The 24,148-nt window shown below is 39.4% G+C and overlaps 1 protein-coding gene across 1 annotated transcript in view; it reads right to left on the reverse strand.

Annotated features, from left to right (window-relative positions):
* Positions 1 to 8,710: 8,710 nt before the first annotated feature.
* The window catches only part of LOC134340589 (transcription factor E2F6-like), a 29,150-nt gene continuing 13,712 nt past the window's right edge, over positions 8,711 to 24,148 (reverse strand). Inside the window, exons 4-6 of the mRNA XM_063038014.1 lie at positions 21,534 to 21,647; positions 19,139 to 19,304; positions 8,711 to 10,743 (exon numbers count right to left, since the gene is read on the reverse strand). Of these exons, the coding sequence (XP_062894084.1) occupies positions 10,724 to 10,743; positions 19,139 to 19,304; positions 21,534 to 21,647 (300 nt within the window). The 3' untranslated portion in view covers positions 8,711 to 10,723. The remainder of the gene's footprint in view (positions 10,744 to 19,138; positions 19,305 to 21,533; positions 21,648 to 24,148) is intronic.

A 24,148-nucleotide genomic window follows, 5' to 3' on the forward strand; every position in this document is an offset into this window, starting at 1 on the left:
ATGCTAATGTCTATTAAGAAATAAGAGATAAAAAGAATAGAATCTTTTCAATCACATGCAGTGTGTTCAGTGAAATAGTGCCACTTTTTCTGCTGACACTATTGAAGCTTCTGTAAGTAAACTAATGCAATCATGCTAATTTAGGCTACAAAATCATTAAAATGAACTGCAAAGCAATTTAAACTCATTTACACATTAAAATAAAAACAACATGCTGGAGATGCTCATCAATATAAAATGTTAGTGTTTTTTTCACTCTACAGAAGCTCATTGAGTATAGGCACTGAATAACACAGAAAAGTAAGGGTTGTATTCCCTCGAGTCTACTTTAGGGTAAAGCTTATTTATGATCAAGGTAGTCTACATATTAAGGGCAATTTTAGTAGATACAGAGTAAGTATTTCCAGCAATTATAAGGTTTGAGATTAGAGGAGCCAAGTGTTTTCAGATTGAAGATAGTAAGCAATCTTTTTACACCAAATGTAGTAAGTCAGGAAATTTCTTTTACAAATTGGAGGTATTAACTCATGAGGGAAAACAGGGGAATATACAAGTAGATTGCAGATCAGCCTTGTTTTTTTATTTCAAAATATACTTTATTCAAAAAAAATTATATACAATAAACCATTCAATAACTTTCCATCCTTTACATACTTTTGCCCTAATCTTCCAAATCTGTGTTTAAAAAGGATACAACATTCCCGGTTACCCAGTTAACAAAGCCATCAGTATTCATGTCAATGAATTGCACATCTCCTAAGGATGTTCGTTTGAATTGGATGGATTAAACAGTTTTACCGAATTACCCATTCAATACAAAGTAGGTACACTAATCTTATAAACCCCCAAGTCTGATTAACATGTATCTGATCTTCATGTCCTCTTCTAATATATCCATGAGTCATTAATCATTAAAAAAATTGACTCCATCCTAGAATTAAAAGGAGTGATAAATTTAGAACTGGGTGTGAATATTTAGATTTGACTAGTTTTGAAGGGGCTTGATAAATATACACCGTATGTGTATGTGAAATTATCCTAGGATGCCTAATGATCATTAGAGGCCATTCGGGTGTTCCTCATGCGCCCGACTCTCTACCCAACTGTGTAGCCTTCAATACCAAAGGGGTATGTCATGGAGAGGGAAGTGAATTTATTTGAGTACGTCCAAAGTGAAGAAGTCTAACTTTCAAATGCATTAACCCCATCACTGAAATTCCAGGAGACACTGTTGACTGGATTAGTCACAAAAATATTGTGGATGTGTGATCAGGCCAGAGGCTGGGAATCCTGCGGCAAGTGGTAGGTGATTGAGCTTCTTAACCCCCAAAGGCTTTATCAAGATACAAGGCAGAACTGTGCTGGAATGCACTCTGCAAATAAACAAATGAATAAAATCAGGAGATCAGATAGCTTATGTCAAAGCAGTCCACTTGATCAAAATCCCAGCTGCCATCTCAAGTGTTCTATTATTATAGTGCCCTGTGATCCATGATCAGTCCCAAGGCTGGGAATCTGATTGCAAGAGATTAAGTGCCTTAACTCCCCACCCTGCCAAAGTCTGTGACAGAATGCAAGGCAGAACATAACTTGCCAAACCTTTGCCAGCATCGGCCAAACCTGCAAACTCTGCCATTTCCAAAGCCAGAGCAATATGAATATTGGAGCATAACCACGTATAAAGTCCTTTCCAATCCGAAATGTGTCCCTGATTTAGAACTACTCCATGGTGACTTGGTCAAAGTCCTGGCATTCCCTGCCTATTGGAATGCCTTCCTTTCAAATACAGGTGACTCCTCCTGTAATGGGGAGGGTACATTCCTAGAAAACTGTCTGTAATGGGATTTTCTGTAATATGAAGCTGTGCCATCTTAAATGCATTAAAATGAAATACATTTTATGCAAATTTATTTATTTTTCTATCACTTGTGCAGTATATTATACATGTAAATTTTACACCATATTTTAAAAGTTGTTTGTGAATGATCATTAATATCTTGGGAGTACATAGAAGTGGGCATGAAATACTAGTCTTACCAGTGCTGGTTACAGTCCTTGCCACTTTTCAGTAATGCATGAATCATGAATCTAAATAGACAAGGGAGGGAAAGAAGTGAGATCTGATCAGGAAGTATCATATAATGACAGGTAGGAGATGTAAAAGAAAGTAGATCTACAGAACATACATGTCTGGACGATAAACATTAGATATCAGCTGCTGGAGCTAGTGGTGTCATTAGTCACTGACACGACATTAGTCACATGCCAGTGATAATAAACCTGATTCTGATAGGTATCATGGCAAAATCCAGAGAATGGAAGCAGATGGACCATTTTGAGGGTAACTCGAAGCACCTGGAAACATCATCCTTAATAATGGACTCTAATATCTTGCCATTCACTGAAGTCAGGCTAACTGGCCTATAATTTCCTTTCTTCTGCCTCCTTCCCTTCTTAAACAGAGGAGTGACATTTGCAATTTTCTAGTCCTCGAACCATTCCAGAATCTAGTCATTCCTGTAAGATTATTACTAATGCTTCCAGAATCTCTTCAGCTACTTCTTTCAGAACACGGGGGTGTAGTCCATCTGTTCCAGGTGACTTCTCTACCTTCAGATCTTTTAGCTTCCCAAGCATCTTCTCCATAGTAATAGCAATTACTTCTGCCCCCAACACTTTTGCCCAATTTCTGGCAGATGTCTAGTGTCTTCCACAGTGAAGACTGATGCAAAAATACTTATTGAAGTTGTCCACCATTTCTTTGTCCCCTATTTCTACCTTTCAGGTATCATTTTCCAGTGATCAAATATTCACACTTGCTTCTCTTTTACTCTTTATATATCTGAAAAATGTCTTGCTATCCTCTTTTAGATATTGGCTAACTTACATTCATATTTTATCTTTTCTCTCCTTATGGCTCTTTTAGTTGCCTTTTGTTGGTTTTTAAAAGCTTCCCAATTCTCTAACTTCCCACTCATTTTTGCTAACTTTTATGCCTTCTCTTTGGTTTTTGTGCTATCTTTGACTTCCCTCATCAGCCATGGTTGTATCATCCTGCCTTTAAAATGTTTTTTTTTTCTTTGGGATGAACCAATCGTATACCTTCTGAATTACTTCCCAAAACACCAGCCATTGTTGCTTTGCCATCATCCCTGCTAGTGTTCCCTTCCAATCAACTTTGACTAGCTCCTCTCTCACGAATCTGTAATTCCCTTTACCCCACTATAATACTGATACATTTGATTTTAGCTTCCCTCTCTCAAAATGTAGCGTGAATTCTATCATATTTTGATCACTAGCTCCCCAAATTTCAAGTTCAAGTTTGCTTTCATTCAACCAAATATATTTATATCACCAAATGAGACAATATTCCTGGAGACCAAGGTACACAACATAGTACATGTGACTCACACATATAAGACACAAGTAATATTATAACCATATAACAATTACAGCACGGAAACAGGCCATCTCGGCCCTTCTAGTCCATGCCGAACTCTTACTCTCACCTAGTCCCACCGACCTGCACTCAGCCCATAACCCTCCATTCCTTTCCTGTCCATATATCTATCCAATTTAACTTTAATATAACCATATAACTTTGCTTTATTATAATATTGCTTTAAATAAGTTCACAAATAATAAGTTGCATTTGCGATATAAGTTAAACAGCATAAGCTTACTGGCGCTTCAAACGTCATGAGACCTAGGTGGTGGTAGAGAGTTCAGTAATCTGACAACCTGAAGAAGAAGCTGTTTCTCATCTTAACAGTTCTAGTCCTAATGCTATGGTACCTCCTGCCTGATGGTAGGGGATCAATGAGATTGTTGTACAAATGGAACGGATCACTGACAAAGCTAAGGGCCCTGCTTACGTAGCGCCCCTAATAAATATCTCTAATGGGTGGAAAAGAGACTCCATTGATCTTCTCAGCATCGTGCCAGGACCGGAAGAGATATACCCCAGCCTACTGTGGGAAGCCTCTGGTGATGATCTTTGCATCAGGAGAAGTACTGGAGGATTGGAGGGTTGCAAATATTGTTCCCTTGTTCAAGAAAGGAAGTAGAGATAACCAAGAAATTATAGACTAGTGAGTCTTACTTCAGTGGTGGGCTAGTTGTTGGAGAAGATCCTGAGAGGCAGGATTTCTGATCATTTGGAGAGATGTAATCTGATTAGGGATCGTCAGCTTGGATTTGACAAGGGCAGTTCATGCCTTACAAGCCTGATTGAATTATTTGAGGATGTAACGAAACAGATTGAGAAGGTAGAGCAGTGGATGTAGTGTATATGGATTTTAGTAAGATATTTGATAAGGTTCCCCATGCAAGGCTCATTCAGAAATTGAGGAGGTTTGTAATCCAAGGAGACCTTGCTTTGTAGATCCAGAATTAGCTTGCCCACAGAAGGCAAAGGGTGGTTGTTGATGGTTTACATTCTGCATGGAGGTTGGTGACCAGTGGTTTCCGCAGGGATCTGTTCTGGGACCCCTCCCCTTTGTGATTTTTATAAATGACTTGGATGCAGAATTAGATGGGAGGGTTAGTAAGTTTTCTGATGACACAAAGATTGGGGGTGTTGTGGATAGTCTGCAGGGTTGTCAGAGGGACATCAACGGGATGCGGAACTGGGCTGAAAAGTGGCAGGTGGAGTTCAGCCTAGATAGGTGTGAAGTGGTTTATTTTGGTAGGTCAAATTTGAAGGCAGAATATAATATTAATGGTAAGACTTTTAGCAGTGTGGAGTATCAGAGAGATCTTGGGGTCTGTGTCCATAGGACACTCAAAGTTGCTGCACAGGTTGACAGTGTTGTTAAGAAAACATATGGTGTGTTGGCCTTCATCAACCATGGGATTGAGTTCAAGAGCTGTGAAGTAATGTTATAGCTACATAAGACCTTAGTTAGACCCTACTTAGAGTACTGTGTTCAGTTCTGGTCACCTCATGACAGGAAGGATGTGGATACTCTAGAGAGAGTGCAGAGGAGATTTACAATGATGGTGCCTGGATCTGGAGAGTGTGCCTTTGACAAACTTCTATAATGCACATTTGAGAGTATCCTGACTGGTTACATCATAGCCTTGTATGGAAACACTAACGCCCAAGAATGGAAGAGCCTACAAAATGTGATGGATGAAGCCCAGTCCATCACAGGAACATCCCTTCCCACCACTAAGCACATCTACGAAGAGCTGCATCCATCATCAAGAACCCCCACTGTCTAGGTCATGCTCTATTCTTGCTACCACCATCGGAAGCAGGCACAAGAGCCTTGGGTCCCACACCACCAGGTTCAAGAATGGTTATTATCCTACAACCATCAGGCTCGTGGAGCAACTCACCACAACTCTAAACTGATCATTGAACAAAACTCATGGACTCACTTTCAAGGTCTCTACAACTTTGACACAAAAGTTGGGGGTGTTGTGGATGGCCTGGAGGATTGTCAGAGGTTACAGCGGGACATCGACAGGATGCAGAACTGGGCTGACAAGTGACAGGTGGAGTTCAACTGATATAAGTGAGAAGTGGTTCATTTTGGTAGGTCAAAATTGAAGACAGAACATAGTATTAATAGTAAAACTCTTGGCAGTGTGGAGGATCGGAGAGATCCTGGGGTCCTGAGGACACACAAAGCTGCTGTGCAGGTCGACAGTGTTGTTAAGAAGGCATATGGTGTGTTGGCATTCATCAACTGTGGTATTGACTTCTAGAGCTGTGAGGTAATGTTGCAGCTATAGACATTGGCAAGTCCTTTTCAGTCACTAACACATTGGTCAAGGAATATCCAACTATGTGGAAGGGTCATTAGTACAGTGCTTACTTTCTTTTGGAGAGATTATCTGCATGACTGAATATCGTGAATTCAGAATTCTGGCAGTCTTATACTTTGCCCCTCAGTTTGGCAATCAATGTACTTTCTCGCTGCAGGCACTTAGATAGTCAGTATGAAACAACAGCTTGTCATAATCTAATTCATTTTATAATTTGCTGCAGATCATCTTTCTTAAGACACATCCTTTTGTACATTAAGATAAGTAACGAATAAAGACAATTAATCTTGGATGTATTATTAGTAAATAAAAATTGAACCATCTCTGTGTTTAAAGAATTTCTCAATGCTCCAGGGGTATTCAGACTATAGCTAAGGACTATATATGGCTTAATGGGCTTGGCAAGCTAATCTCCCAAGTTCAGGCAGCTCATTTCTATTTATATTTCTTGCAGAATATTTTTGTCCTTTTTGAATTTTATTATCCATCCAATGCACTATTTTCACATTGGTGGATTACACCTCGATCAGATTGTGAAGAGCTGCAAATATTGAAAGATACGAAAACTCTTCAGGATGTTTTGTACATTTCCTGTCACAATGATATCTAGAACTGTCAAAATGTAGAGCAACAGGCATACAACATGGTCTTCTGTAACAACAGCCTTACAGCTAGGTCACATAAACAGCATGGAAATGAATAATCAGCTAGATGACCAGATTTTGCTGGCCTGGTATCCCTAAATAGGATTGCTGCTCATGGACTTCCTGTGCCCATACTCATGTAGTCTGCATTCTCTGCACTCCAAAAGCATGGGCTGATCTGTGATAAGACCTTGACAGCACAGAGGGGAAAATCCATCTGCTACAGGCCATAAAAGCTTTAACATTGGTTTAAGGGACTGTAATTATTTGAATATCTGACTTTGGAATACTTAAATAGTGGATCTTTGTTTTCTGATGTTGTTTCCAAAGCCCTTTCTCTCAATGAATACTCATAATGTTGTCTATATATAGGAACTCAATAATTGATGTTGGTGTGATCATGGTTCCGGAGTAGAGATGAATACATTTGAACAGTTACTCATTTGTCCCATAGGTTACACACTGGAGCAGGGAAAACATCAGAGATGAGGTGCAGTAGGACTGGGATAGTTATGGAGTGATAGCAGAGGATTTTTTGAGGCCAATCTGTACTTAGATAAATTAACTATTGATTACAATCACGGTCTGCAGTAAGGAACCACTAGTTACAATCACAGTCATGACAGGTTGCACTGAGAAATCACTGGTAAGACCCAGCCCATATATACATTCGGGAGCAGCACTTCGATCAAAAGGAAGAGGCATTTGAGAAACCTGGCACTGACTTCCCCTTTGGCAGAATCAGAATCAAAATTATTATCTATGAATTATCGGTGGCCAATTTATTGGGTACAGGAGTAAACCCGATGTGGTCTTCTGCAACAAAGCCCATCCACTTTAAGCTTCAACATATTGTGCATTCAGAGATGCTCTTCTGCACACCACGGTTATAAAGCATGGCTATTGGATTTACTGTCATCTTCTTGTCAGATTGAACCAGAATTGCTATTCTCCTCTGACCTCTCTCATTAACAAGGCATTTTCACCAGCAGAACTGTCACTCAAGGGATTTTTTTTTGTTTCACTCACCCATCTCTGTAAACTCTTGAGACTGTTGTGTCTGAAAATTCCAGGTGATCAGTAGTTTCTGAGATGCTTAAACCACCCTGTCTGGCACCAACAATCATTCCATGGTCAAGGTCACTTAGATCATATTTCTTCTCTTTTCTGATGTTTGTTGTGAACAACAACTGCAACTTTTGGTCGTGTCTGCATACCTTTATGCATTAAGTTGTTGCCACATGATTGGCTGACTAAATATTTGTATTAATGAGCAGGTGTACAGATGTATATAATAAAGTGGTCACTGAGTATAAATGTCCTGGAATCTGTTGTTGTTAAGAAGAGGACAGTGCAAAGACATAAAATGACTATAAATAATAAAATAAATCGATAGTGCAAACATCAGAGACTCGTCCCTACCCACGCAACACGATTTGTTTCCTTCCTTGATTTTGGCATCTCTGATTTGCCCTGACATTACAACATCTTCGTTGGAAAGTGACTTGCAAACATGAATGATATTCTTTGCTTTATATGAAGATACCAAATCAAGATCATACTGGCAATATAAGATTATAAAGATGTTAATTTTAACTTTGTAGACGTTTGCCACCTGAAGGAACAGAATCTGGATGAGTCAAAAAACAAGTCAGTTGGTGAAAAACTTCAGCTTGTCAATTAAAAAGCTTCAGTGTTTCCTTCAGTACGAACACATTGCCATCTACTGGTTGATCTGTTATGGTTTTTTTTAAAGTATTTAGTGGGATGAAGCCGAGGAAATGGGCATGGCGCTTAAATTTATTCAATAAATACTCCAAATGGAAATCGAGGGCAGGGAGTCAGTGTTGGTGAGCCAACATCTGGGTGATTTGGCAGGTTGACATGAAGTCTATGATATACACTCAGTGTACGTCTGTGACCTGCTGTTGAAGCCCATCCATTTCAACGTTCAAATTATGCGTTCAGAAATGCTCTTCTGCTCACATTTGTTACAATGTGTGGTTATCTGAGTTATTATCGCCTTCCTGTCAGCTTGATCCACTCTTGCCATTCTCCTCAGACTCCTCACCAGGCGTCTTTACCTACAGAATTGCTGCTCACTAGATGTCTTTTGTTTTTCACACCATTCTTGTAAACTCTAGACAGACATGGAAATCACAGGTAATCGGCAGTTTCTGAGAAAGCCACACACAAATAAACTGGAGTAACTCAGCAAGCTAAAAAGCGTCATTCCCAGATATAGCTGTTAAACCCTTAATGAATTCAGTTCACACACACAGATATACCAAGTTCATGATTTTATTACAGTGGGGAAATTTTAAAAATACACTAATCATTCACCGTGGCACAGGAAAGTGGACATCAAATTAAAATTGCTTCAGCTGACAGCAGATGGGTAACAACTTCAAATCACAAAATGAGCTCATCTAGATTAGTTAATTTGTTACTACTTACAATTTAATGAGGTGTAAAACATTGGGCAAAAACTATCTGAGGTTTTCTGTGGATCATTGTAATTTCACTATTTGTAATCTAATCAGCAATTCTGTCATTTACAAGCACAACAGTATTTATTACCTGCAAAAAGGTAACAGTTTCAAGTAAGGGTTGTGTAACAATGTAAAGGCAGCTGAAACAGAACCACTATGTTTATTCTTTTACAATTCATTTCATCAGGAAGCTAACCACAATTCTCAATTAGCAATTGAGGAACCCACATCTTCACTAGTGAAGAAGTATTAATAAATTAAAGTACAGAGAAAATAGAAATGATTTTTCATAATCATACAAAATTTTGTTTGCTCTGTGGGTAAAAATCAAAAGCATGTGAGGATTCTTCCATTCCTGTGTCCAATGAAAATAAACCATAAATATGCACGTTAAAGATAACCTGATCTCATCAACCTTGTCTTACTAAATACAGTTTAAACCTACAAAGATAAAGATATTGGAGGGGAGACAAAGCATACAGATGGCCATATAGTTTGATCAAATTATATTACACTGATACTGGTTGTGGTGGTTAAAAGAAAGTCCATTATTTCACTACTCTATGTAAAAGCACACCATGGTCCCAGAACATGGCCTGGAAATGATTGTAGCCAATAAGAATTACACAATGCATTAAGATTTATCCTTAGTGCTTGAATAATAAGTATGTAGGAATATGATGGTTTAATGTAATTAGCAAGTAACCTGCCAAGGATAATTTATTTAGTAACACTGGCAGTGTTGGAGAAATGCAGGATAAATATATTTCAGAAAACCATAAACAAAATTAATTTTTAAAAAGATAAACATGAAGTTGCTCTAATGACTTAAATTTTCACCTGAGGTCTTTTTGTATTTTTTAATAAAAAGTTTAAAAACTGTAATAGTGTCCAAAAAGATTCTTATGAAGTAGTTATCACTGATCGGTCAGTGTCAGGGTGGGATATAAACACGCAGCTTTATCCTCTCTGTAGAAGTGTGATTTAATTTAGGATTTAAGACAACCCAATGCTGAAATGAAGGCAAAAGTGTTGCAGATGCTGGAATCTGGAACAGAAAGAACATTGGAAGAACAGAACAAGTCAAGCAGCATCTGTGTGTCAAAAATTGGAAGTTCCCATTTAGGGATGAAACTCTAGCTGACGGCTGATGCAGCGTGTCAACCTGACGCAAAATATCTTCTTACAACCTTTCCAGGTCCATAGATGCTGCTTGACTTGTGTTCTTTCAGCATTTTGCCTTTAATTCTTGAACAAATGGGACAAATTTTACCCCGTGTAACAAATTGTCTGCGGTTATTAGATAAAACTAGATAACAAATTCCATACACCATGGTGAAAAAAAATGTTTTTGAGTTTTCATGTGTTCACCCTGAAGATATTACAGCACATAAAACAATCTTATATACATTCATTGGTAATATTTTGTAAGTTTATTGACATTTTCATGATGCAGTTTCAACCAGTAAAATATTTACAAAAGCTTATTTTAGCAAGTTGGCAAATCACACTTTTCCAAAACCACTCCTCAACTGATCTACCAAATCACTGCCAAATGACACCTGATGACACTTTCTGTGCAAAGCCATTTGGTATTTCTTGGTAACATACATTAAGATTGGGTTGCAACTGTTTGTTTGTACATAATTTGTCAAGACATGCAGATTGCATGGCCTCACAGGACACCATTTCTTCCAGCTCCTCTATAGGTATTTGGATCAGTGATCGATAATGGAAAATCCACGACGCATTGAAGTGTTCTAGTCTTCAGTAAAGTGTTACTTGATAGTCTCAGTACTATTATTATATACTTCATTCCGTAAGGTTTTCCTCTGAAACAAAATTAAAGAGCAATTAAAACCTCAAAATAAACATAGACATCAACGTAGACACCCGTACCTTAAAGGTGACTTAATTCTGAAATTTCATGGCATCAACCTTTCTCTGATTTTCCTATCATTTACCACTTTAATATCTACTGGTTGAATCAACATTCAGTACCTCACTGGAGGTAAGCTTTGCTCATTTATAAGCACTCTGAGCAAGAGAAGGCATTCAGGCCCTAAAGCAGAAACTTGCTACTGCCTCTGAACCATGTTTTATTGAATGCGAGATAATCTTGCAGATGATGCCAAATGACAATACTAACCCAAATATTAAGAGTATATTTAAAGAACCTTTAATATCTATCATATATGTAATATAGGTTTTTTTATATATATATTTTTAAAAAATCAACCGGCATAATTGTTCAGTTGTCAAATCATGGTCAATATCTGAGTGTTACTTGATGAGTAAATTATCAATAGTGAAGGCTGGGGTGGGGGAGGAAATACAACAAACCTCTAGGGGTTGCTCTTTCTGGAGGAGGTTATTTCACATAATTTCCCATCCCCAAAAAGGTAACACCCAACCAGTTACTCCAGCTTCAAATTATGGTTATATAGCTAACATGTTACAAATAAAGTTAATGTCACATTCATGTTTTTCCCGATTTGTTTGAAGGGACTATTTGTTGAAGGATTAAAGACTATCCTGGACAGTTGTAATTCCTTGACAGCTTACAATAATGTGTGAACTTCAGAGACAGAAAAATATTTCTTCTTACTTCAAATCGATTAAAAACAGTTACTTGGTTCCTGACAGTCTTGTAAATTACTGGAGAAAGTGGGAAGACAGTCACTACTTTAAAAATGTTAAAGCTCTCATCAATACTGTAATTCTGGCAATCCTTTGAAGAAACTACCCTAAAATATAATACTCAAAGTGAAATTTAAAACTAAAACCCTGAGATAACAACTGTATTATAAAATGGAAAGAATGACTAATTAGAATGATTAATTAATATAGAACACAGGAGACTATATTACAAGCTCCTAAAGCAAACAAAACAGGGCAAACATCAAGTAAAAATTGTAAACACAAGGAGGTGGAGATGGCCATTTGGCTGATCAAACCCTTCCCAGATTTTGTATTTACATTCTAAAGATTCCTGAACTCCTTCCAGTAATATTAGAATTTTCACCCCTTGATGTATTATTGAACTCCTCTTTGAAAGTTACATCTAAACTTGCTTCCATCCTTTAGAAAACATCGCAAGATGTAGATGTTTACTACTCACTACAAACAGCAGTTTCCAGAATTGCTTTTAGTTCTTCTGTCAATCATCTTTGATCAGACTTCTCACTCAAAGCTTCCAGCAATGTTCCACTGTCCAGTTTTCTCTGCTTACCTCTATGCTTACAACTAATTTTGAACTTCTGGTTTTACATTATATTGCCACCCTGTTATTCATGCTAAAATATATCTCTTTCTATTTCTGCATTAGCCTTAATCTGCTGTCTCCCCATTCTACCCACCTACGCCCCCTTTCAATGGCAGCAGCAAAAACTGCAGTGTAAAAGAGATACAGGTTTCCCCCGCCATCCGAAGGTAAAGCGTTCCTGTGAAGCGGTTCACAAGCTGGAATATTGTAAAGCGAAGAAGCAATTACCATTTATTTATATGGGAAAAATTTGTGAGCGTTCGCAGCCCCAAAAATAACCTACCAAATCATGCCAAGTAACACATAAAACCTAAAATAACAGTAACATATAGTAAAATATGTTAGTTCACAACAGAGGGATGGGAACCAGTGCAGAGAGACAGAGGGGTGTAAAGTGAGCGTAGAAGCAAAAAGTACAAAGGAGAAAAGTAAAAGTGGCAGGCTGACAAATCCAGGGCAAGCATTTAGGGCCACTTTTCAACATAATTGTACAAGGGCTAAGAGAGTTGTAAAAGAGCGCCTGAAGGCTTTATGTGTCAATGCAAGGAGCATTCGTAATAAGGTGGATGAATTGAAAGTGCAGATTGTTATTAATGATTATGATATAGTTGGGATCACAGAGACATGGCTCCAGGGTGACCAGGGATGGGAGCTCAACGTTCAGGGATATTCAATATTCAGGAGGGATAGACATGAAGGAAGGGGAGGTGGGGTGGCGTTGCTGGTTAAAGAAGAGATTAACGCAATAGAAAGGAAGGACATAAGCCGGGAAGATGTGGAATCGATATGGGTAGAGCTGCGTAACACTAAGGGGCAAAAGACGCTGGTGGGAGTTGTGTACAGGCCACCTGACAGTAGTAGTGAGGTCGGAGATGGTATTAAACAGGAAATTAGAAATGTGTGCAATAAAGGAACAGCAGTTATAATGGGTGACTTCAATCTACATGTAGACTGGGTGAACCAAATTGGTAAAGGTGCTGAGGAAGAGGATTTCTTGGAATGTATGCGGGATGGTTTTTTGAACCAACATGTCAAGGAACCAACTAGAGAGCAGGCTATTCTGGACTGGGTTTTGAGCAATGAGGAAGGGTTAATTAGCGATCTTGTCGTGAGAGGCCCCTTGGGTAAGAGTAACCATAATATGGTGGAATTCTTCATTAATATGGAGAGTGACATAGTTAATTCAGAAACAAAGGTTCTGAACTTAAAGAGGGGTAACTTTGAAGGTATGAGACGTGAATTAGCTAAGATAGACTGGCAAATGACACTTAAAAGGATTGACGGTGGATATGCAATGGCAAGCATTTAAAGGTTGCATGGATGAACTACAACAATTGTTCATCCCAGTTTGGCAAAAGAATAAATCAAGGAAGGTAGTGCACCCGTGGCTGACAAGAGAAATTAGGGATAGTATCAATTCCAAAGAAGTAGCATACAAATTAGCCAGAGAAAGTGGCTCACCTGAGGACTGGGAGAAATTCAGAGTTCAGCAGAGGAGGACAAAGGGCTTAATTAGGAAGGGGAAAAAAGATTATGAGAGAAAACTGGCAGAGAACATAAAAACAGACTGTAAAAGCTTTTATAGATATGTAAAAAGGAAAAGACTGGTAAAGACAAATGTAGGTCCCCTGCAGACAGAAACAGGTGAATTGATTATGGGGAGCAAGGACATGGCAGACCAATTGAATAATTACTTTGGTTCTGTCTTCACTAAGGAGGACATAAATAATCTTCCAGAAATAGTAAGGGACAGAGGGTCCAGTGAGATGGAGGAACAGTGAAATACATGTTAGTAGGGAAGTGGTGTTAGGTAAATTGAAGGGATTGAAGGCAGATAAATCCCCAGGGCCAGATGGTCTGCATCCTAGAGTGCTTAAGGAAGTAGCCCAAGAAATAGTGGATGCATTAGTGACAATTTTTCAAAACTCGTTAGATTCTGGACTAGTTCCTGAGGATTGGAGGGTGGCTAATGTAACCCCACTTTTTAAAAAAGGAGGGAGAGAGAAACCGGGGACTTATAGACCGGTTAGCCTAACGTCGGTGGTGGGGAAACTGCTGGAGTCAGTTATCAAGGATGTGATAACAGCACATTTGGAAAGCGGTGAAATGATCGGACAAAGTCAGCATGGATTTGTGAAAGGAAAATCATGTCTGACGAATCTCATAGAATTTTTTGAGGATGTAACTAGTAGAGTGGATAGGGGAGAACCAGTGGATGTGGTATATTTGGATTTTCAAAAGGCTTTTGACAAGGTCCCACACAGGAGATTAGTGTGCAAACTTAAAGCACACGGTATTGGGGGTAAGGTATTGGTGTGGGTGGAGAATTGGTTAGCAGACAGGAAGCAAAGAGTGGGAATAAACGGGACCTTTTCAGAATGGCAGGCGGTGACTAGTGGGGTACCGCAAGGCTCAGTGCTGGGACCCCAGTTGTTTACAATATATATTAATGACTTGGATGAGGGAATTAAATGCAGCATCTCCAAGTTTGCGGATGACATGAAGCTGGGTGGCAGTGTTAGCAGTGAGGAGGATGCTAAGAGGATGCAGGGTGACTTGGATAGGTTGGGTGAGTGGGCAAACTCATGGCAGATGCAATTTAATGTGGATAAATGTGAAGTTATCCACTTTGGTGGCAAAAATAGGAAAACAGATTATTATCTGAATGGTGGCCGATTAGGAAAAGGGGAGGTGCAACGAGACCTGGGTGTCATTATACACCAGTCATTGAAAGTGGGCATGCAGGTACAGCAGGCGGTGAAAAAGGCGAATGGTATGCTGGCATTTATAGCGAGAGGATTCGAGTACAGGAGCAGGGAGGTACTACTGCAGTTGTACAAGGCCTTGGTGAGACCACACCTGGAGTATTGTGTGCAGTTTTGGTCCCCTAATCTGAGGAAAGACATCTTTGCCATAGAGGGAGTACAAAGAAGGTTCACCAGATTGATTCCTGGGATGGCAGGACTTTCATATGAAGAAAGACTGGATGAATTGGGCTTGTACTCGTTGGAATTTAGAAGATTGAGGGGGGATCTGATTGAAACGTATAAGATCCTAAAGGGATTGGACAGGCTAGATGCAGGAAGATTGTTCCTGATGTTGGGGAAGTCCAGAACGAGGGGTCACAGTTTGAGGATAGAGGGGAAGCCTTTTAGGACCAAGATTAGGAAAAACTTCTTCACACAGAGAGTGGCGAATCTGTGGAATTCTCTGCCACAGGAAACTGTTGAGGCCAGTTCATTGGCTATGTTTAAGAGGGAGTTAGATATGGCCCTTGTGGCTACAGGGGTCAGGGGGTATGGAGGGAAGTCTGGGGCGGGGTTCTGAGTTGGATGATCAGCCATGATCATAATAAATGGTGGTGCAGGCTCGAAGGGCCGAATGGCCTACTCCTGCACCTATTTTCTATGTTTCTATGTTTCTAAAAGCAGGAATGATATGATAAATACACAGCCTATATAAAGTAGAGATGCTTTTCCACAATCATTGCCTGCACTGTTCTCTGTAGCAAAAATCTCACGCAAGCGCCGTTGGCAAAAACACTCTCTCCAGTAACCTTTAAGCTATGAAGCTGCCAAATCATACCAAATAACACGTAAAGATACACAGCTGATATAAAGTAGAAATAATGTATGTACAGTGTACTGTCACTTACGGGAATTGGGAAGACAGCGCCGAGCACACTGATGATGGTGTGTTAGGCTGAGTTGTCAAGAGGTTGGGGTGGTGCAGTGGCCCCCACCCTCCGGGCTGCCGACCGATAACGATCCGCGAAGCATGCAGGGATACAATGGTGGCCGGAACGCACCCAGCACATCTTTAAGAAAAAAGCCAAAATAAACAAGCTAATTAATTAGGTGCCACCCGGCACGTAATTGTCGGCCCAGATCAGAGGCGATTGCCAATTGCGTTGCCTCTGATCTGGGCCGACATTTATGTGCCGAGCGGCACCTAATTAATTAGCATGTTTGTTTCGTTTTTTTTCTTAAACATGTGCCGTGTGCCTCCTTGCTACCGCTGCATTCTCCGTGAATCGGTATCTGTCCGCCGGGTGGTGGGACACTGGGGTGCCATCTCATCGATCAGGGCAGGCAGGTCATCTATGACTGCCCGCCTCGATGTCGAAGGTCGAGGTTCGTCGTCTGCTGTGGAAGGCTTAAAAAACGAGAGTATGCTTGATTGCTGAGCCTCGAGCATTTTTCGATCATACAGTTCATTGTAAGCCCTCAAACCATCCTGCAAATATTCCCGAAACCAACGTACCCTTTCAAAATTAAAGTTGTACTTTATCATTGCAGCGAAAATCTCACGCAGTTGCTTCACGTTCAGTTCCTGGACGACTTCACTTTCAGTCCGTTCACTACTGTATTTGGTTTTGATTGTTATCCTTTCCTCTTCCAATTGCATCAGCTCTTCATCTAGCAGTTCTTCGTCATGGGATGCCAAAACCTCTTCAACATCATCTTCGTCAACTTCCACAAGCCAAACTCACTTTGTCCTTACCTCGTTCACCACGATCGAAACGCTTAATTATGTCTAGTTTTATTCTAAGTGTAACAAGCTGTTTTAGGCTTTTCCAATACCTTAGAACTCATCTTGCTAATGGCTGCTCACAGGCACGTGTTTAAGCAATGCCAGCTAGAATGCAGTTCCAAATCCGGGGGAGGAGCTTGGCAGCTCGGGGCGCGCGCTGCCTTTTTTCCAAACAGTGAAAACACCTTCTGTTAGCAAAAACAGGTAACTAATGTAGGTCTTTTGTAACAGTGAGGTTTCGTAAAGCGAACGTTTGAAAAGCAGGGGACACCTGTAGATACATTCTGGCAGGACCAGGGGGACACCAGAATGCCTTTCACCACCCTCCTTGTATTTTAGTTTTAGGTTTCATGACAGATGCAAATCTTGAAATCATCCACCATAAATCCAAAGCTGTGAAGAAACACAGCAGTTTCAATACCAACTTTGGGAATTGGAATATTTTTGGCACATGTGCCAAGATAACAGTGAAAAACTTGTCTTGCATACTGTTTATGCAGATCAGATCATTACACAGTGCACTGAGGTCAAACAATAACAATGCAGAATAAAGTATAACAGCTACAGAGACAGTGCAGTGCATGTCAAACAATCAAGCACAGACCATAACAAGGTAAGATTGTGAGGACAACAGTCCATCTTATATCATTTAATGGTACTCTAGCAGTGGGGTAGAAGCTGTGCTTCAGCCTGGTGGTGTGTGCTTTCAGGCTTTTGTATCTTCTAAACAAAGTAAGAGGGGAAAAGAGAGAATATCTGTGGTGGATCGGGTCTTTTATTATGCTGGCTGCTTTACTGAGACTGTCAGAAGAGTAGAATTACAATAGTTTATCTCCAGTCTGATGAACAACACTCTGTTCCAGTCCTTCAGCAAATCTCCTGTGTTTTGCCAGTCCCTTTTTATTCCACAGGCATCAATTTTGCTGAAAAGATCATTGCAAGACCCTTTACCTTTTTTTAAAAAAAAGTCTATCTACACAGATAGCTTTGTTGTTACGTCAAATTACAATAATGTTAGCTAAGCAAAAATTCACACACATTATAAGTAAGAGCATTCAACCTGTCAAAAGGTTTTAAAGCTGCTAAGTATATCAGATGGATTAAAACTTGAGCAATTAACATAATTTAATAAAAATAATTAAAACAGTAGAACACAAATTACAAAAAACAACAAAAAAAAAGCACTTTGCCCACAAGGATTCAAGCAAATTAGCAAACTGTTCATAGGCTAGCAGCCTCAAATAAAAATTTGCTAGACAAAAAGGCATCCAGAGTTCCTCGTCACAAAGACACTCCTGGTCTCAATGGTGAGTACAGTGACAAAGTGCACATAAACAACCACATCTGCAGTCACAGTCAGAACTCTGCATCTGACAAAATATTTGCAAAGTCTGGGCTATGCCGAAGCCTCTGTAGGCTATTAGAAACATAGAAAACTTACAGCACAATACAGGCCCTTCGGCCCACAATGCTGCGCCAAACATGTATTTTCCCATAGCCTTCTATTTTTCTAAGCTCCATGTATCTATCTAGGAGTCTCTTAAAAGACCCTTTTGTATCTGCCTCCACCACCGTTGTCGGCAGCCCATTCCACACACTCACCACTCTCTGAGTAAACAACTTACCCCCTCTGTACCTACTTTCAAGCACCTAAAAACTGTGTCCTCTTGTGTTAGCCATTTCAGCCCTGGGAAAAAGCCTCTGACTATACACACGATCAATGCCTCTCATCATCTTATACACCTCTATCAAGTCACCTCTCTTCCTCCGCCACTCCAAGGAAAAAAGGCCGAGTTCACTCAACCTATTCTCATAAGGCATGCTCCCCAATCCAGGCAGCATCCTGGTAAATCTCCTCTGCACCGTTTCTATAGTTTCCACATCCATCCTGTAGTGAGGAGACCAGAACTGAGCACAGTACTCCAAGTGGGGTCTCACCAGGGTCCTATATAGCTGTAACATTACCTCTCAGCTCTTGAACTCAATCTCATGGTTGATGAAGGCTAATACACCGTATACCTTCTTAACCACACAGTCAACCTGTGCAGCAGCTTTGAGCGTCCTGTGGACTCGGAACCCAACAGCCCTCTGATTGTCCACACTGCCAAGAGTTTTACCATTAATACAATACTCTGCCATCATATTTGACCTACCAAAATGAACCACCTCACACTTATCAGGGTTGAACTCCATCTGCCATTTCTCAGCTCAGTTTTGCATGCCATTGATGTCCTGCTGTAACCTCTAACAGCCCTCCACACTATCCACGACACCCCCAACCTTTGTGTCATCAGCAAATTTATTAACCCATTCCTATTAGGATTTATAATTTACTCAAATTCTGGAAGTGATTTAGCATTACAACATCATTCTGCATAATCACTAAAAATAACTGTTTATTCAATCTTGCCATAAATAAGGAGCATCACCTCTATCAGGTGGTAACGTCACTGCCTCATCTGTTGAGGAGACTGTTTTATTCCCATTGGATGCGTCATCTTCACACGTTTTAGGAGGACAATGTTCTTCCTGTATCTCACACAGAAATACATCAATTGGTCCTTTAGTACTCTTTATATAAACTTGGATTTTCTCCTATACAAATAAAAATTCAAGAAATAAAATGCAAACATTGTAGAGATACAAAGACTAAGTCTTTAGTAATTTCAATGCAAACTGAACAGGTTACTAATGAAATTGTTTCAATTTCAGCTCAAAGAATCTGCATAGCTGCAAATGTAAACTGTTTCACAATCATAACAAAATAAAATACAGGTGCACATTCCTTTATCCGAAATTCTGAAATCCAAAAAGCTCCGAAAACCGAAGTTGTTTTCGCCAACAGCTGACGTCACTCAGGTGTGACGTGGTAGCACTAGCAGAGGCCGCCAGACGTCAGCTGTGGCTCAGCGCTCGTACTGGTTACATGTGCATTTGCTGTTCGCTGATATTTTGTGTTTACTGTTGACTTTGTGTTTAATTTCACTGTGAAAATGTCAAAAAGAGCTGCAGATACTCCTATGGGTAACAATGAGAAAAAGAGAAGGAAGCATCTATCATTATCAATAACGCAGAAAGTGGAGTTATTGCAGAAGCTTGATTGTGGTGTGTCTGTGCGGCATCTTACTGAAGAAAATAATGTCGGAACTACCACTGTATATGATTTAAATGAACAGAAAGACAAGTTACTGAAGTTTTATAGTGACAGTGACATTCTACATTTATTCCAATAAGTCATTTACCATGTGTTTGATTTGGTTTGTTTGAAGCTGTACATTTTTATGGTTTATTGAATGATTTTGTTGGAAATAAAATACAATACAGCACAACAACTATTTACATAGCATTTACATTGTATTAGGTATTATAAGTAATCTAGAGATGATTTAAAGTATATGAGAGGATGTGCGTAGGTTTGGTGCGCCGCCGGGTCCTAAGGTTCACCGCACTGAGACAGGTTAAATAAGGGACTTGAGCATACGTGTTTTTTGGTATCGGGGGGGGGGGGGCGGTCTGAAATCTGAAAAATTCTGAATTCCGAAATGCAACTGGCCCCAAGGATTTCGGATAAGGGATTATGAACCTGTACCATTCTTTCAAAAATCAGTAACTTAAAAAGTGACAGTGCACTTTTAACAACTTAGTGAGTGTTCAGATCACCAGTGATATTAACCAGATTTTTAAAAATTAGTGACTTCACTTTTACAAGTTTTATTAGTGTATACTGACTACGTTCTAAGTTGACTAAACATTTTTCAAGTATTTAAAAAAAAATTAAAATATACCTTTGCATCATTACTTTGAATTGGCTATAGAGGAAGGATGTTTACTATTTTGCATAATGCTAGTTTGGGCCACCAGTAACATTAAGAATAGGTAAAGATCCATTAATGCAGACAAACTCCAATTTCAAGAGCAACAGACATTAATTTTCAGGTCTTTTAAATGAAATTAATGCTTACAAGGGCCCAAACAACAAAACTATCCACAGAGTTAAACATAACTATAATGAATTTGAATACACGAGTTAACAATCAGTATCTAATTCAGTTAATTTTTTTTTATTTCCATGGCTGCTCTCAGGCCACATATTTCCATGCACTTGAAAAAGTACATTAGGAGTCTTAAAACTATTTCAATGTTCTCCTGACTGACCTCCCATCTCATAAATTTTTAAAGTAATAATCCAAGATTCTTCCACTTGCATACTGATTCTCCCCAAGTCTCGTTAGCCAATTTTGCGCTGCTGACTCTTACTACACCATGTCGACATTGCCTCAGTTTTGCTTTCAACCCAGTAGTGCACAACCATACTCACTACCTGGAATGACAATAAACTCAATTTTGACAAATCCCTCCATGGCCTTGCTTTTCCCTAGTCTGTAACTTTTGTCAGTAGCAGTACTGTGGGATCTCTGCACTTCTCCAAACCAAGCTTCCTGACAGCTGATTAAAATAGGAGACTGAACCCTAAGCTCTGGAATTCCCTTCTTAAACTTCTCTTCCTTTTCCCTGCTACTCTAACATGTTCCTTAAAACTTCCTACTTTGACCCAGCCTGATCTGATTCCTCTTCTAAGGATAAGTACATAAATTGTAGCTATTGCTCTTGTTAATGAATACTTGGGGAGGGTTATTTTGTCACGTTAAAGGCACCATATAAATCTATACTGTTGTCTACTCTCAATATAAGCTGACAATTTACACAATAACAGACAGAAAAACTCCACTTCAAAAATGCTATATCAACATTAATCACAACTCTATGCAGATGACTCTAAGCCTACAGAAGTGGCAGACACCAAAAATGTCAAAATCGTCTTACCTCATTGGGAACAGGTACTTCCAGCTTCGTTTCTTGGGGAGCTTTGATTGCGATTACAATCTGTTCCTTGAAGGCTTGAAGACTGTGGATGTCCTCGTAAGTTACATATGCTAGTGTATGTTTTTGTTAAGATTAAACGTGATTACAATTTGTGGAAAACCAAAAACTTCAATGATATTCTAATGCGTTTTCCCTCAATTACTACCTGAAGTCACATTTGCAAAACTTCCATAACTTCAGATGTATAAAATTAATCAGACTGTATAATTTGCTGTTCAATTGTTCTGAAGTCCCAAAGGTTTGGCAACAGGCTCACTGGATGCAGGTTCCAACACCCACTTTAAATTAATACACTGGCTCTACATATTCCTGTGCTCCGTAACAGGTTTTGCTGAAAAAAAATACTATAAACACTGTGTAGACATTAAAAGTATTCTGGAGTATTAATTGTAACAGCATCCAAATAATCTGCCAGTATGACATCAAAGTCTCAGATACATTGGATTAAGGAAATTTAACTATAGTTTAAAAGAAGTTTATCTTAAAAAAATTGAAAGTTGTTATATATTTCAGAATGTTATTTTGCTGCCAACTTGTTCCGTAGACACAGTTGCTTATTTACAAACCCCATTTCCAGAAAAGTTGGGATATTTTCCAAAATGCAATAAAAACAAAGATCTGTGATATGTTAATTCACGTGAACCTTTATTTAACTGACAAGAGTACAAAGAAAAGGTTTTCAATAGTTTTACTGACCAACTTAATTGTATTTTGTAAATATACACAAATTTAGAATTCGATAGCTGCAACACACTCAACAAAAGTTGGGACAGAGTTAAAATAAGATTGAAAAGTGCACAGAATATTCAAGTAACACCGGTTTGGAAGACTCCACATTAAGCAGGCTAATTGGTAGCAGGTGAGGTATCATGACTGGGTATAAAAGTAGCATCCATCAAAGGCTCAGTATCTGCAAGCAAGGATGGGTCGTGGCTCACCCTTTTGTGCCAAAATTCCTGACAGAATTGTTAGTCAGTTCAAAAGGAACATTCCTCAATGCAAGATTGCAGAGAATTTAGGTCTTTCAACATCTACAGTACATAATATTGTGAAAAGATTCAGAGAATTCAGAGACATCTCAGTGCGTATAAGGGCAAAGTCAGAAACCACTGTTGAATGTGCGTGATCTTCGAGCCCTCAGGCGGCACTGCCTAAGAAACCGTCATGCTACTGTGACAATTATAGCCACCTGGGCTTGGGAGTACTTTGGAAAACCATTGTCACTCAACACAGTCCGTCGCTGCATCCAGAAATGCAACTTGAAACTGCATTATGCAAGGAGGAAGCCATACATCAACTCTATGCAGAAACGCCGGTGAGTTCTCTGGGCCCCGAGCTCATCTCAGATGGACTGAAAGACTGTGGAACCGTGTGCTGTGGTCAGATGAGTCCACATTTCAGCTAGTTTTCAGAAAAAACGGACGTCGAGTTCTCCGTGCCAAAGATGAAAACAACCATACAGATTGTTATCAGCGAAAGGTGCATAAGCCAGCATCTGTGATGGTATGGGGGTGCATCAGTGCCCACGGCATGGGTGAGTTGCATGCATGTGAAGGTACCATTGACTCTGGGGCGTATATTAGGATTTTAGAGAGACATATGTTGCCATCAAGGCGACATCTCTTCCCAGAACGTCAGCAAGACAATGCCAGACCACATTCTGCACGGGCTACAACAGCGTGGCTTTGTAGACACAGAGTGCGTGTGCTTGACTGGCCTGCTGCCAGTCCAGATCTATCTCCTATTGAAAACGTATGGTGCATCATGAAGAGGAGAATCAGACAATGGAGACCATGGACTGTTGAGCAGCTGAAGTCTTATATCAAGCAACAATGGACAAAATTTCCAATTGCAAATCTACTACAATTAGTATCCTCAGTTCCAAAACGATTAAAAAGTGTTGTTAAAAGGAAAAGTGATGTAACACAATGGTAAACATGCCTCTGTCCCAACTTTTGTTGAGTGTGTTGCAGCCATCAAACTCTAAATTTGTGTATGTTTACAAAATACAATTAAGTTGGTGAGTAAAACTATTGAAAATCTTTTCTTTGTACTTTAGTCAGTTAAATAAAGGTTCATGTGAATTAACAATCACAGATTTTTGTTTTTATTGCATTTTGGAAAATATCCCAACTTTTCTGGAAATGGGGTTTGTACTTGCGCGTTCCTTATTTGCAAATTCCATCAGTTTCACTCCACCTACTCCACCAGATCAGATCCTCCATTCACCCAAAATACTTCTCCAAATTTTTAAATCTGCGTTCGATGCCGAGTATGTAAGTAAGAGAATACTAAAGATTGCAACAAATTATAGGATAGTAATAAAATTGTCAAATAGTAAAGTAAATGGAAAATGGTCAACACAAATAAAGGTGATGTGGGGTGGTTTAATAGGGATGTAGGGAGGTACATCTGGAAGGTACGGGGGAAACAATGGGATCGACATTGCAGAATGCCAATCTCTAAAAGCTGACAACAGGTTAGCAGGCCCATAGAAAAAGCAAACCAACCTCTACAGTTTATTTTGAGGAAGGAGAATTTTTTTAAAAGTGGAT

Source organism: Mobula hypostoma, chromosome 2 (assembly GCF_963921235.1).
Source record: "Mobula hypostoma chromosome 2, sMobHyp1.1, whole genome shotgun sequence".
In the NCBI taxonomy this organism is placed as follows: domain Eukaryota; kingdom Metazoa; phylum Chordata; class Chondrichthyes; order Myliobatiformes; family Myliobatidae; genus Mobula; species Mobula hypostoma.